The sequence below is a fragment of the Antrostomus carolinensis genome, unplaced genomic scaffold, assembly GCF_000700745.2.
Source record: "Antrostomus carolinensis isolate BGI_N321 unplaced genomic scaffold, ASM70074v2 scaffold11316, whole genome shotgun sequence".
Taxonomy (NCBI): domain Eukaryota; kingdom Metazoa; phylum Chordata; class Aves; order Caprimulgiformes; family Caprimulgidae; genus Antrostomus; species Antrostomus carolinensis.
The window spans coordinates 55,842-71,195 of record NW_010321182.1 but is presented as its reverse complement, the minus strand read 5'-3'; the positions used below and the strand labels follow the sequence as shown (position 1 = coordinate 71,195).

At 43.1% G+C, this 15,354-nt stretch overlaps 1 protein-coding gene across 1 annotated transcript in view; it reads right to left on the bottom strand.

The window, feature by feature from the left end:
- Positions 1 to 717: 717 nt before the first annotated feature.
- The window catches only part of PSMD1 (proteasome 26S subunit, non-ATPase 1), a gene marked incomplete at its 5' end in the record, with an annotated part of 69,643 nt that continues 55,006 nt past the window's right edge, over positions 718 to 15,354 (bottom strand). The window contains 7 exons of the mRNA XM_010169837.1: positions 718 to 937; positions 1,780 to 1,934; positions 3,788 to 3,934; positions 5,996 to 6,088; positions 7,695 to 7,787; positions 9,508 to 9,677; positions 14,866 to 14,968. Of these exons, the coding sequence (XP_010168139.1) occupies positions 1,788 to 1,934; positions 3,788 to 3,934; positions 5,996 to 6,088; positions 7,695 to 7,787; positions 9,508 to 9,677; positions 14,866 to 14,968 (753 nt within the window). The remainder of the gene's footprint in view (positions 938 to 1,779; positions 1,935 to 3,787; positions 3,935 to 5,995; positions 6,089 to 7,694; positions 7,788 to 9,507; positions 9,678 to 14,865; positions 14,969 to 15,354) is intronic.

Below are 15,354 nucleotides of genomic sequence, written 5' to 3'. Positions count from 1 at the left end.
TTAGCTTACAGCTACCAGGCTGCAGTCTCTGGCTCACCAGTGAGGTGCCCTTTGAAGCGTTACAGCCCAACAGGTGAAGGGCTGTCTGGGCCACAGGGAGTGGCTGAGCTGCATTCTTTCCTTCTGACTGCTGCTCATTCCATACCCCTGACTGTGAATCCCCCCTTGGCTAATGATGCACATCAGCGTAACAACTTGCACATCTGGATTCACCCCATCTAGGCCTGTGCTGTATTTCAAGCTGCCAGCTCACATCAGCTATTATGCTCATATTTGGTGAAAGCACACACACACAAATAAAAGGGATTCTGAGAAACAAAGAGAAACATGCCCCATTTCCCCATCACTATCAACCACAGCCCTTCTGGCAGCCCCACATTCACATGGATGAGCAAGGGGAAAGATCAGTGCAAAGTCAGTATCACAGAGGTAATCTGGAAGCAGACCTCACCTGGACAGCTGCTGGCAAGTAGAGACCTGCCCTCTCTGTAGCATCAGAGCTAGGCTGGGCCAGACTGGAGTCAGTGACCTTGCTCAGCCTAAATGAGTGCTAGAGAAAGCAGAGGTGTGCACAGATCCCAGCGACTCTACAGAGGAGCAGAGTCAGTCAAGCTTTGCTGGAGGAAGAGGCACAACTTGGGTCTAGTTTTCAACATTTGGGGTAATCAGAAAAGAAGGCTCTTTTGTTAGACTTTCTTTTTTTTTAAAAGCAGTAAGTTTTCTGTCAAGAGTTTTTAATATATTTATTTGAAAACAAGGTTTTGTGAAAGAGTACACTAAATAGCATATATCTGTTCTTCAGCCATAAAACACGGACTATCAGCTTTAGCGCAGCACAGATTGGGGTTTCATGCACTGAACAGCAGATCTTGATAGGAAGGTCTTCATGTCTGTCTTTCTGATATCAAGTATAGTGTCTTCTTCAGAGGACATGATCCTGTAAGAGGGAGAGAGAGAAACCAGAAGAGCAAGCATAATTAACTAAGGCTTCTTGTGGTTGGCCCCACACACTCCCCCGACCCTGCCACTGACGCAACATTTACAGTTTTTAGCACGGAGTTTGTTTTCCTGCCCATCCACCAATTCAAGTGCATAATCTTTGCTCTTGGGAGCACTGGGACATGCCAGCCCATATTTGGAAATAAAGCAACTGGGTTTCTCCCTGTCAGTGAGAAACTTGTACATCAGTTCAGGCACTTTAACCAAGGAACCTGAGAACGGCACCATTCATTGCCTGGAACAGACCTACAGGGATTGTTAAATCGGGCTCAGAGAGCACCACAGAGCCCGTGACTGGAGTGTCTTTAAATTCTATTAAGAACTGCTGGGAAGACAAGACAACCCCAGAAAGCAGAGTAATGCTTTGCTTTTGACCAATCTTTTGACCATGAGGTCAAGTAGATGACAGCTTTGTTACATAAACCACTTGCCTCTCTGGAACCATCTTTCATGAGCTGATTATTCCCAGCTCAGCTGTTGCCTGTGACCACATGCACTGCTCTAACTCTGCCCAGCAAGACTCTACTCAAGAGTAGCCAAACCTGCAAGATTAGAGACCAGATCCAGTAGGACTGGGTCAGGCCTGATCCAGAAGAGTGAATTTCTCCTTTACTGCTGCCAAACCCTTCAAATCAGGACAGAGCTTATGTTTCTGAATCTGGTGCAGAAGCTGTCGGAGAGCTAAAACAAGAGTGCTGGGTCCTGGTAACTGCCTCAGTTGATCCAAAGAGGCTTTTCCTTCACTGGGATTAATAAAGGTGACTCTGCACACTACTGTACCTCAGGTCTTAATCATCAATGTACTCGAAGGGCTCTGGTGGTTCAGGTTCCTGCTCCTCCTCCTCAATCTTTGGACCGTGAGCTGCCACAGGTTCAACCAGCTCCTCCATATCCTCACTGGTGTCCTTCAGAATGATGATGCCTCCGATGGAAAGCTGCAAGACAAGTGCAGTGAGCATGAGAGCTGCTCACCTTTGCCTCGTGGTGCAGTGTTTGTGGCCACAGTGTTTATCCTTGGGCATATGAGACACCTCAGCAGGAGCAAGTTTCAGATAGCAAAGCGTCTGACACCCGCCTGGACCCCTGCCTGATATGAAGATGGAACAGACAGAGTCTATCCAAGCTGCCTTTTGTATTTCCACTATCTAAGTCTCAATTCAATAGGAAACAGCATCTGGATTCACAGCTTCACCCCAGCACCAGGCTGAGGCTTTGCACATGGAAACTAATTGAACAATAATTGCTTGATAAGGCTCATGTTTTCAGGGCAACAAAGCTTAGTGAAGCCTCTCTGTGTAGCCACCTCCCAGGAGGCGATCTGAAACGGAGGCTAATCTGATCACTAGCCTCCACTGATTGAGGAATCCTATTAGCAGAACCTTGTAAAACGAAGGGGAATTAATTACAAAGATCACAACTAAACATCCTGGCAAGCTAAAGCAAATGGGTGCATCTCCAGGACTGAAACATGAGGTGCAAAGAGGCAGTGCTGTGTCAGGCCTGGCTGGGATCAGAGCTTTGACCACAGCAGGATTCCAGGCTATAAACAGCATTTCAAAGAAGTCTTTCACTCTGGTGTTCCCCAAAACAGAGCAAAGCTCCAGAACAGCTCCACTTCAAGAGCCTCCTTGGTTACACACCCTAATCCCAGAAAAAAAACCTGCACTGTTCTGTTCTCGTCAAAACCTATTTATGGGGGAGGTTAAGGCAGGAAACTGCACTCACCTCGCCAAGAACTCAGCTTCTTTCGAAACTGAAGCAAATAGCTACATACTTCCACATGTCAGCTGCGTGAGTGGACACTTACTAGACCACGTAGCAGATCTTCCCAATCCAAATGCCAGTTGGGTCACCTTTTTAAAGGGCAGAAACTAAAAAATCCTTCCACAGCTATGCTAAAGGAGACATTTCAAAAGGGGATGATGCACAGAGAATTCCAGTGTGCTGATAGAATTCCAGAAAATCCATTTATTAAAATCATTGCTGTTTTCCTGGAAAAAATATTGCTTCTTCTGAACACTGCTTTCCCACACATAATCCTGCAAAAGGGTGAAATCAAGGGTGTAACTTCTTGAACAAAAATAAAGGCAAGAAGAATTCGACTCAGGAGATTTGGAGGTCAGGAGCAAACTTAGTAGCTTTGAAATATATCTGAGCATCTCAAAAAAGATAGTTACCACCTGGGCTAGTGCTAGAAGGTCTTTTTCATTCTCCATCTGACAATCACATGCTATCTCTTCTCTATGTTAACAGGAGATGAAAGTGCTTTGCTAAGGTCAGAGGTAACCAAGTAAGAAATCTATTTAAAGAAAATAAATAATCCATTTAGGTATAAACTCCACTGCAGAATAATAAAGCCCCATCACAAGCCCCGATGTGTTTCATTGCTTTGACAATGAGCCTGTACAACTTCTCATCACATTATAAAGAACATGTCTCGGTCTTTATGTCCCCAGCAATGGCATTAATAGAAAGAGTATGTCTGATTGATATTCAGGTTATAGCATTTGATGTATGTAGAAGAAAAATAAAGCAGCATTATCATGGTGAAAAGGTTTGCAGCAGCTCTGGCTTTCCCCCAGCTAGAACTGCATGTGATCATTTGGAGAGAGGGACATTAAAAAGAAAATATAAAAACAGTGAAGTTGCCAATCTGTAAAAGACATTGCAGTGATGCTCCAGCTGTGAGTGGCATTCTCATGTACACACAGAACTTCTGGGTCCTTACACAGCAGCCCAGCACTGGGAACGCTCTGTCAAGCACAGGGACTAGGAAGGTGACACTTACTGGTTTGAAAGGCTGGTATCGGCAGCTCTCTGTCATAGTGAGAACTTTGAGCTGAGCAGGCATGACTCTGGCTGGGTTGTCCAGAAGCTGGAAGTTGGGTTCAGGCTCTTTCTTCTTTTCTTTTTCATCCTTCTTTTCAGTCTCATCCTGTGGGAGGGGAGGAGAACATTAACATGATCTTAACAGTAGTCTCTAGCCTTTTCACAATTCAGGAGGGTAAGGTACAATCTGCTACTCTTAACACAATTGGTGGCAATTCCAGAGCATGGTGAGAAGCCATCCTCCTGCTGAGGAACAAGCTAACACGTTATCTATCAGCTGGCACAGGCAACGTCAGCGTGATCTAAGTACTCTCATCATGGCAATTACTCGCTCTCAACTGCAGATGAAAATAAGTTAAACAAGAGGTGGTAGTGGAACAGTTTATCCCTGGCTTCCCTTTCTAATACTTCCTCTGTAAACTCACCACTTTTTGTTCACAACTGGAAGATTTTTTAATATAATTACTAAGCACATGAAAATTGCCAAAAGCTCTCCTTGTATTTTTTTGCAGCTATACAACCATCACTGACAGCAGCTCAACCAAAATGAGTAGAGAATTACAGTTAAACCCTCCTTTGCAATGACTCAGCAGCTGGAGGCAAAAGCTCACAGGGGAAAAACACAGCATCCTTTACATACTTAAGTACATGGATCATGTTTTCCCTCTTGCTTGGGAACATCTGAGTTGCAAACAAAAAAAAAGACTGTAAAAAAGATGGAAAGCACCAATAGGAAATGATCAGGAACATCACCAAATGCATGGCACATCCTGTAACAGCAGAGAGGACTTTCTCTGGCACAGTGACTGCTTGTCGCTGTGCAGGTCTCTTGGAAGCGATGGATTACTAATCATGTAACAGGCATAAAAGAAAAGCAGAAAATCAGTTATACCTCTAAAACACTGGGACAACGGCAAAACACTCAACTCAAACACAGCAGGTGGCAGCAAGCTCCCTTTTTACTATCCTCGTTTTTCTGCTTAATTTAGCCAAGAAAACTTTTCAGACATCTGGAGCGTACACACACACACACACACATTAATCCCTTCTAATATATTGCTTCCTCTCAACATCTGTACTTAACTGTAAGTTGTAGCAATTTTAGAAGAAACATGCGTCTGTTCAGCACACTTTGCTTAATATACAGTGCTGTAAGAATAATTCAAAGAAAAGGCAATGTTTGATGATAAGGAAACATTGATAAAGGAGCAAAAAGACAAAAAACAGAGATTCTACCTTGCACGCATGAGATGATTCATTTTCTGAGCCAACAGTATAAGTTCAGTGCCTAAAACAGGGCTGCATTTATGTAGGTCTCAGAAGGCTACTTTACACATACACCTTTGATCTTACACCACATTCCCTTCACGCACCACTTGGGTGTTTCTTTTTAAAATAAAGGGGCAAAAAATTCTGTGACCACGTTGCTTTTCTCACATAGATGTTAAAGTGAAATCAGAAGGGTTTCTACTGAGCTTGTCAGCATAACTCATTTTCAGCTTACAGCTGTTCTTGCCATGTTTGCATCTGTTAGCAGAGCACAAAAGGAAGGGTCCTTTGTCAGGGTATAGCAAGAACGTTAGCTGCCAAATGTTTTCCAAATTACAGTAACCACCAAGAATTCATTATAAGAAACTGCTGCCAAGAAGGCAAACGTTTCAGGATGGGGGGGTCAAGCATGTGCCAACCCAGAAACTTTAAACTCTTCAGTGCTCTTAACTGAATTAGACAGCATCAAGCAACTGCCACAACATTGAGTTATTTTTAAAAGGTCAGAGGTACCAAGGACATGAAACTATTAAGACTTTTTCCACATTAATAAGAAAAGTACATAGATAAGAAATAAAGTTCCCTTGGTCTAGAAACAGCAGGCAATGAAATAATACACAAAAGGTTCATGCAGTTAAAGAAAAAAAATTGTCAAAACAAGCTTCTGCCTTTAAGGAAGTCACTTACTCAACAATAATGAGGAAGATTTATTTCTCAGAAATAAGGGTTTCATAAATAATACCACCTCTTGCCTTTAACACTACACACAGAGTAAAGATGCTACCCAGTGTATGCAGTACACTGAAAGGTGTGTTAATGCTTTGCTCAGAACTAACAGAGGTGGCAGGAGGACAGCGTTAAGTAAAGAAGACTTTTAAGTTTCAATGTTTGCACCCACCACTTCCATCTTCTCCTCTTCCTTCTTCTCTTTCTCCTTCTCCTTTTCCTTCTTCTTGGCTTTTGCAGTGATGGAGAGCACAGCAGTGGAAACCTGGATATGTCAACAGAGGAGGCATTCAGCGTGACTGCAACACTGTGCGCTGTGCTTCAGCTCCCCAGCCCCCCAGGGGAACAAAGGGAAATCAGTGTTCGGTCAGTTCTTGGTGCAGGTGTCAATAAGATCAATTCCACTTCCTACCCACTGCTCCATTTTAGAGACAAATACACCACTGTCAAAGCAAATAAATGGCACAGATGAGACAAAAAAAAAGCCATGAATGCAGACTGGGTCCAGCCACATAGGCAGGAGAGCAACTTTCCTAATTTAGAGATTAATCGCTACTATTAATCACTACTGGGTCTCTATATGAGAGGTTTGCTTATTTATTTTTAACAGAGCAGCAAATGGAATTCTTATTATATTGCTAGAGTCTCCAAGGTAAAGAAACACGTATACAGACCTCTTTAGAATGACCTAAAGCTGTTCCACTGTCCTAATCAGACAGTTATGTTTCTCATTGATCTAAGGAAGCAGATATGCAAAATGCCCTGTGGAGGAGCCCTCAGGAGACTTTCATGCTCCTGAGCTAGAAAGTACCCAGAAGCAACACTCAAATACAAGAAATCAGCATGTCTCCCTTCCAGTGTCGACATCTCCACAGTAACTATATCTGTAAGGCAGTAACCCACTCAGAGGGACATGGAACAACTGCATTTCTCATGTTGCTGGTGAGGTTTTCTAGGCTAAACGTGGGCTCTTGGCACATTTTAATTTTGGCCAGGGAAGTTTAAAAGAGAATGGATTTGTCCAGTTCCCATCCTATTCCAAAGGCAAGAAAGCAGCTGTAAGCAGCGAGCTTTGCCTTTCATCAAAGTTCATTTCTGGGTTCCTTGATGGCTCGGAAATCTGTCTTGCCCAGCATTCAATTCTGGTAAAATGTTTTACAATTTTCACACAATGTCATTCATCAGCATGACATGCCCGAGGTCTCCACTGCTGCAATTGCTCCCTAAGGGCTGCTCTGCCTGCTGCTGTGGTCTGCTCAACAGCTTTTCCCATCTCATGCCAGGAGACAAATTGCTTCCACTATTGTCCTGCTTGTCATCCCATAGGTCTCATCTCTTCCTTTTCAATGCCCAGATATTCTCAGTGCCACGCTTACCTTTTTGCCATCCATGGGCCTGGCAGCTATTATTCTAGCAGATGGGCCCACTGCCCTGAGCCCAGGTACATTTCTGTCCTTCCATATGGGACTATTTGAGAAGTGTCCCATCTAATATTTTCAATGTTTGTACTGCAGCAGCATTTTGAAGCCTGAGTCATGAACAAGGACCCTGTTGTGCTTGGTGCTGCACAAAGATGATACACATATACAAATCAGTAGGGCATGGAAAACAGTTTTATTAGTCAATGCTTCTGCTTGACCACTGGAGATACGGGAGGTTCCAGTGACTCACTAGCACAGCAGTTGTATGCAATGATCAGCAACAGTCCCAGGCACAGAGGAAAAAGTAGCTAGAATTCTCTTTCAGAGACAATAGTGCCTGCCAATTTTTCTTTTGCCCTTTAGGTTCCCCTGTTAGTGCCACCAAAGTCAATGTTTATACTAGTGGGAAAAGGAGTTAGTCTTTACAAGACAGAAAGTTAGCCCAAATACCTTTTCTTTCTCCTTTTCCTTTGGTACCTCAAGAGGTGGAGGGTAGGCAAATGTGGACGGCTTACAGTTGGACTTGTACTGGACTTTTGGCATCTACGACAAACAGTAAAAAAAATTGTTAGAGATGAGAAAAGCAGGGCAAAAAAAATCCACAGTAGAATAATTACTTTAGCTTCATTTTCCTTCCAGCAGAGACAAACACAGATCCTCTAAAGAATACAAGCTTCCCCTTCTCCCCCGCCGGAAGCTGGGAAACTGTTATCAGTGGCAACAGTTCAACTAGAACAATGTTATTTAATTATTCTATAATTCAACTCTGGCAAGCTCTCCTAGCCTTCTCCATACACTCCACGCTATTCACACCATCCTTTGTTTTCATTGTTTCGAAGCTCTTGTGGTTTTGATGTTGTTGCTGTGCCTGCTCATATTAACACAAAATTGGTTTAAGATCTAAGTGAAGATCTGCTCTGTCAACGCACGCTATGGCAAACCACGCACTGCCTGACATGCACCTCTTGCAAAAGGACAGTACATTTTGGGGGTGGGTTACCAATGTCACATATTCTTTTATTCTCAGCTACTTAAGCAAGGGCAGAAAGCACCTTTTGACAGCCAATGCAAATTCTTAAACTGAATTCATTTTTGCAGTATCTCAACTCTCTTCCTTTACCACACAACATGGAGCAACAATAGAACAGGGACTGCTCCAAGGAAGCAAGACGGGTGCGGTGCAGCCCATAACATACATCCAGCTTGCAGCTGCCTTCAGTGTGCAAGCCAAGTTATACACTATAACCACATCTACAACCATCTGGGCTCTCGGGAAACCCTGAGGGATGGAGAGAGGAGTCAAAATGGCAGTACAGTCAAGCAGTCAAAAAGGTGCTGAGGCTTATCACTGCCGGGGAGGTGCAGAGACAAGCAGCAATGCAACCTCTGTGAAGTACTCAGGACAGAGACGGGGCGGGGAGAAGGCATTTTCATGCAAACCTCTCTCTTCAAACAGAGCAAGAATTTTGAGCTGTGTGTAGACTGACTTGATGCTCAGCCCAAGACAGTTGAAGAAGAGCAACCTGGAACCCTAAGGTTTTGGTCCAGGGGCTGCAATCCAGCAAGCTGGCTCAGTCCCACAGAGGGACTCTGACTGCAGCCCAGCCCTATGCACGCTCTCTGCCTCACAGAATAAGCCTGCAGCATTGACAGGAGGGTTCTGCCCCTGCGCTGCCGCATTCAGAAGCTTTTTTGTGGAAGTTACTAGCTCAGTTCTTCAGCACAGGAGACCCAGCACGGTACACAGCTTGCAGGAGCCATACCACAGCTGATCAGCTGGAAGAACAGAGGCATAAGAAAAGTGCAGTACCCGTGACTGCTCAGCATGTTTACTCCCCAAGGAATCCAAACAAATCCCGTTTTCCCACTGCTAGCTTTCCTAGGGGAGAATATCACATAATTTATTTGGAAGGGCAAGGGGGGGTCAATACATTGGTTCTTTTTTTAAATAACCCTGACCTTCTGGAGTGATAATGGGGTGATCTCTGCCCACATATACTGACTGAGTTCCCTTCTTTGTAAGCTACTTTTTACAGTAAAGGGGTCCAAGTCTGCTCTCTACATTTTTCTTGTCCCTATTCCCATCACCAGCTCTGCAATTGAAGCCTGCTTTTCAGACTTCTTCCAGTTAGCACCTTTTCCAGCACAAACAAGCTGGAAAGAAATGCAAAGAAAACCAAGAAATCCATGTACACCCCTCCCAGACCACTGGAGTGTTCCAAGCAGCTATCAGCACCTCTTCGCCTCTCTGCTCATTACGTACCTTAAGATCCTTGTTAAGGCCAATGACACAGGTTGGGGTAAAAGCCAGCGACAAGAAGTGTGACAGGGGGAACCAAAACCAGAACTGTGTGAAGACCAGAACCCCCACCACAGAAGGCATGTGAGTATGTCCTGTCCTTGACTGCAGTGAAATAGTTACGTTATGGCCCCCTGTAAGGAATCATAAATAAGTTAATAAATGCATTCCTGGGTACTCAACAAAGACACCTGAGCAATGCATCTCTAAAACAGCTGTTGTGAAGGGGAATACATGGCACAAGCCAGGCCACAATGCCATCAGCTTTCTTCTCTGGAACACACCTCCCTCCTTTACTGCCATCTCTGCTTACACAGTAAAACAGACAGGCAGCATAACAACCAAACGGCTCCATCTGCCAGATATCACCCAAACCCAGTCAATGAATACAGCCCTTCCACGCTCGTTTTGCCAGGATACAGGTTAAACAAAAGTACAGTGCAGAAGGCAGGGAGAGAGGGAGAAAAGGCAAACCTTGCCATAAGCAGTTTTAAAACAGCATAGAGATGACCCACAAGACAAGACTCACAAGGAAAACAGTGCATATAAAGCAGTACATAGAGAAACTTTCTGTGGCTGCCTCCCTGAACTGTCAGTTATTCAAAAGAAATACGCCTAGGTTTTTATCCTACACCATCTCAGTAGAAAAAAATGTAAACAGCAGCAACTTCAGAAGTTGCTTCTAGAGGTTATCAATCTAAGCAGCAAAGAGACAAGGTCCCGCAGTCTCTGCAGCAAAATTACATCTCTGCCAGACAACCAAGTCTTAGCTTTGTACTTGCAAAGCAGAGACCAAAACAACTCCGTATGTTGATGTTGAGCAGAAACATCCAGCTAGAAATCAAATTGAAAGATTAGGCTTGCAGACAGAGGGAGAAAGTGTTAATCTGATCTTCAGTCTTCTGATGAACACAATGAATTGAGTTGAAGAGGGCACCAGGCAAGTCCATTACCGCTGACAAGACCAGGTACAGGGAGGTTAACTTTATTAAAATACAAACACCCACTCATTGTAAACTCAGGGTGCTTTGTAGCTGAAAATCCCAAACTGGAGTAGCATTCCCCTGCCTCGCACAACCAACCACCTCGACGGGGCCAGGTAGCTACGAAGCTGTATGAGTTTTAAAGACAAGCAAAATAAATTTTTGCTGCCAAAACTAAGGAAAGCCCTGAATGAAGCACTAATCTCATCTTAGGTATCTGTTAGTGTTTGTCCCAGGAGAAGCGGTGGATGATGGAGGATTTTGATACCCTCCTGTAGGACACTCTTGCATACACACTATCTCCTTGCTTTTCCTTTTGTGGTAGCAATAGATCTCCTGTTGTTTGACTAGAGAACCCCTTCCAGCCGCCTCTTTGAAGAAAGGCAGCGATACAGCCTCATTTTTCACTGCTGCTAGGTTTGCTCCGCTTCTCATTATTTTCGCCGATATTAATCTCTTGCCTTTGTACTTGAATTTGCCACAGAATTAAGGAGGGACTGCCTGAGGTCTTGTGCCATCTATAAACATGTCAAACACTGCACAGTCAAATTTCTAGTCTTCTCCTTCATCTTTACTTTGAACTTTTCTTCACTGCCTCACTGTATAAGGGCCAGGTCAGTGATCTGCAGATATTCTGCAGCCCAGTGAATGTTACACAAGCAGCTTAACTAGACATTATCAAACTTTTGGACTTTAATTTTCAGAATTTATTTTACCCTTCAGAATTATATTATTCAATCTCTGGAATTTCCTGGATGAGTAACAGATTTCACATTCAAAAGATGCTGTCATGCTGCTCCTTTCTGCTGTTTTACACCCACACGGAGCCCACCCTTACTCCCAGGGTTTTGCAGGGAGCAGGAAAGGTGGAGAGACATCATATTGCACAACTGTCATTTATCTTCATGATTAAGTAGCAGCACTGACAACCTGGAGGAGAACACATTCCAGATCTTTGGCTAGATGGATGAAAGCTGTGACATGATGCCTAGGAAAAAAAAATAATGAAAAAACCACACAAGAAAAATTTTCAGGGCTACTTGGGTAGTACTATAAGGTCCATCTCCCGTAAGTCACATGCCACTGTGGCAAGGTTTGCTGGAATTAAAGTGCCTGTTCTGAAGGCTATGAGGATTTGATGGTTCAAGTTTAACGTCAGTTAACAAGAGGGGGAGTGCAGCAAGCAGATGTTGATAATTTATATACTTTGATGTACTCACTCTTTACATAGTCCTGGTGGCATATGGTAATACCCTGGCAGCGTAGCCCAGGACAACACATCAGCACAGTAGTCATTAGATAATGAAGCTTTGTGGACCTTGGAAATTCATTTCCAACCCTGGCCTAGGCAGCATCCCATTTTCAAACAATATCATACTGTTTCTTTCTCTATCAGCAAAGACTTATAATCTGCTTCATCTACGTAGGGAACAAAGGTGACCTGAACTATTAGCAGCAGCACAGAAAAGTCAAAATCTCACAGGACGAGTCATTAAAACCTCAGCAGAGTTGGTTTCAGCATGTGCCATCGACATGGGCAATGAAACACAAGGTAGCTCTAATCTAATGGACAAAAACATTAGCACAGGATAATGGCTCTTTTCCTAACTACCAGAGACATGAAGAGCTCATGAACAGGGACAGGCAGGAGAAAGAGGCGAAACAGTAGCACTGAATTCAACACATGGGAGAGCAGACCTTATGCATCCAAGTTTATTTTTTGTACTAAAGTCTTTAACATCTAAAATATAACACATCATGCGAGATGCATATTTTGAAGAGACAGCAATGAGGAGACAGGCAACTCCTTCCTCTAATTTGGATGACACTTTCTTTTCATCACCCATTACAAGTGTCTCCAAACTGTGAAGAATCCAGTACATTTCACCATGAGGCTGTCAACAGCTTTTGGCTTCAGTCTGCACTGCCCAGTGCTGCACCCCGTCCCCAACCCACTGCACTGCTGACCTCACCCAAACCTTCCCTACATATCAAGGAAAGGATTTTCTAGATATACTACATAGAAGTGTGTGCAGTGACTGACGCTCCTCTTTTCGCACTGACTGGAAATGTGGCATTGAGAACCAGAGAAGATACCTAGAGTCCAGAGGGCAAGGTAGTTTTCAAGCAGGTAAAATGCTGCCATCTAATTAGATCAGTATATCCCTTTTGTAGCTCACATTTACAAATATATACTCCAGAAAATAAAGCATATTGATTTTGCAAAGAACAGGAAGGGTGTCATCAGCCCGGAACAAGAGAGCATGTTTGTACACAAAGGGGAGCATTATAGGGGTTTTGAGGGAAAAAAAAACCCCTAAGTTTAAATTTAGAATGTCTATATTTTTCTTATTTTATTAAAGAAATAAAAATTTAGCTGCTGGGGCCTAACAATTAGACAATGACTAAATTCTTCATTTCAACTTAAGTGCTCCCAAGGAGCTCCTGCTCCTTCCATGAAACCACCGGTCTAATGACTGCCTCATCATAGCGAAAATCCCACCTCCAGTGTATCATTTCCCAGTTGCACACTGGAAATCTTGCACTTTTAATCAAACCCTGTAATTGGAACAGAATTATACTTTTCTCCTTCCCCCACAAAAAAAACCCCAACAAAAATACCAAACTCAATTGGCCCAGCTGTGGCAGATGACACAAGGAACCTTTTCTTCCTGGCAGTGATTATTAAATTCTATAGCTCATTGTTTCAGATAAAGCGCTTGTAGTTGTATGGCAGAGATAAAAAGAATTTATTCTTTTAAGAGGCTCTAATGAAGGTGGAAATAGGTTAAGAAAGGGTAGTTCACAGCCTGCCCCCAGCCGCTCAGCAAGAAATAAAGAGGTTAAAGTTGGCACAAATTCATGTGTAGTTTATTAAAATTGGATGCTTCTGGTTTCCAAGTCATTATACAATACATGACTGACACAGGAAGCAAGTAAGGTTTTAGTTGCATTTTTATGGTTTAATCTTAAAGGTTGGAATTCAAAGCAGGTCTGTACTGCTGAGAGAAAAATCTCTGAGCCAGCTGGGCTCTGGCTTCTAGCAGCACAGTATGAGTATGAGAAAGACCAAAATTATTCTAACAGTCTTCTGCCAAGAACAGTGCTCAGTCTGAGCACTCTGAGGGGTTCCTGGGAGGCAAGAAAGATAAGGAAGGTGGTTCCAGTTGCTTTCTTCTCTGAGTAGCCCTAGTCACAGAGCACAGAGCAGCCCGACTGCCACATGCCCACCAGGAAGAGAGCTTTTTAAGTGTGCTTCCATGCAAAGAGGTGCAGGCAGCCCTAAGTTTTTCTCTCCCCAGCACACAGCTTGGAGATGCAGTAATTTCATACAGACCCTGTGCAGCCACAGCGCATGATGCTGTGCTTAAGCCATGCCACAGAGACAAACATATGAGACTCCTTTGCTTATGTGACTTCAGGACTAACCCTGATCTCAGAGTACAGGGAAAACCAGCCTGTTTCTACCTGCCACAGGGAAAAAGGAGGTGCATGGCAAGAAAAGGCCACAGCATGAGAGATCAGATAGGAGCAACTGTGTTTGGAAGCTTGGAAAGGGGGTGCTATGGACACACACAGCACTGCACAAGGCTTAACTCCAGCAGAAGGAAAAACTCAAAACAAAACACTGTCTGTCCTCTTTGCTTACGGAAACCTTCCTTAACAGGCCCTGCAATTCAGTCCTTGTAATATGCTAATGACTTTAGAGAAAGCTACCCCTGGCTCAACATTTAGTCATTAACACTCATGAGATGATGTTTCCTACACTAGAAGAAGGTAGTAATCTGTAAAGTGTGCCTTCTCAAGTAATACTGATGCAGTTAACTGTGCTTCCCTCTTCGTGCAACACCTCAAGAGGCAAGACCTAGTTATTAAAAACATATTTAATACATATATATGTATTTTAAAATGATTATGCCAGGTTTTAACAGAAAAGCAAAATATGAGGACTGGATATCATAAGGTTTCCAAATTTCTGGAGCAGCTGTTTATTTTGAAAAATAAAGAAGCAACCTATAGTGCTATAAATTAATATTCAGGGTGACAAAACAGACTTAGAGCAAGAAGATCATAGTTGTCCATAATTCTGGGCCAAGAATTCTGCCCCAATGACTGAGTCAGGTCTCTCCTAACAGAAGCACACTGATACAAGCTGAAACTACAAAATAGAGTTTATTTCTTTAATTAGATAAAATGACTTGAAATTAGAGATTTCTTGCTACTATTAGATGACAGGCATAAAGCCAGCACCTCATCTCCCAGATGAAATTTGCTATTACTGCTATTGTAGCCAAATAAGTTTAAGAATTTTTACTGCTTTAAATGTTCGAGGAATTACCTGCATCCAAAATGCCTTGTGCCAGGATTGCTCCAAACTTTGCCATAACATCATCGTGCTTATCATTGATCACTTTGGAATAGAGCTGTCGGAACTGGCTGACCTGGATGAAAAAATAAAAAGAAAAAAAAAGAGAGAGAGAGAGAAAGATTATAAAACTGACTGCATGAGTCAAATACTCTGACTTTACTGGAAGCATCCTGGATTTCTGCATCCTAGGATGACACTTGTCTTTTCAATAGCTTTAGTCACTGATGTTACAAATCATATACTAATCATTATGGAGGTTTTCCCCATTTTAAGATACCCATATAGCAATTTTTAAATGGTCAGGATGGACATGCATTTCCAAACCACATTTTGCAGGCCTTACAGGAATAGCCTGAGAATCTCTGGAGTGTCACTGGAATAAAAGACCAACTGATGAGGTTGTAACAATAACTACTATATGTTCTTAGGTGCGCGACACTGCCCTTTATTAAATTTCCT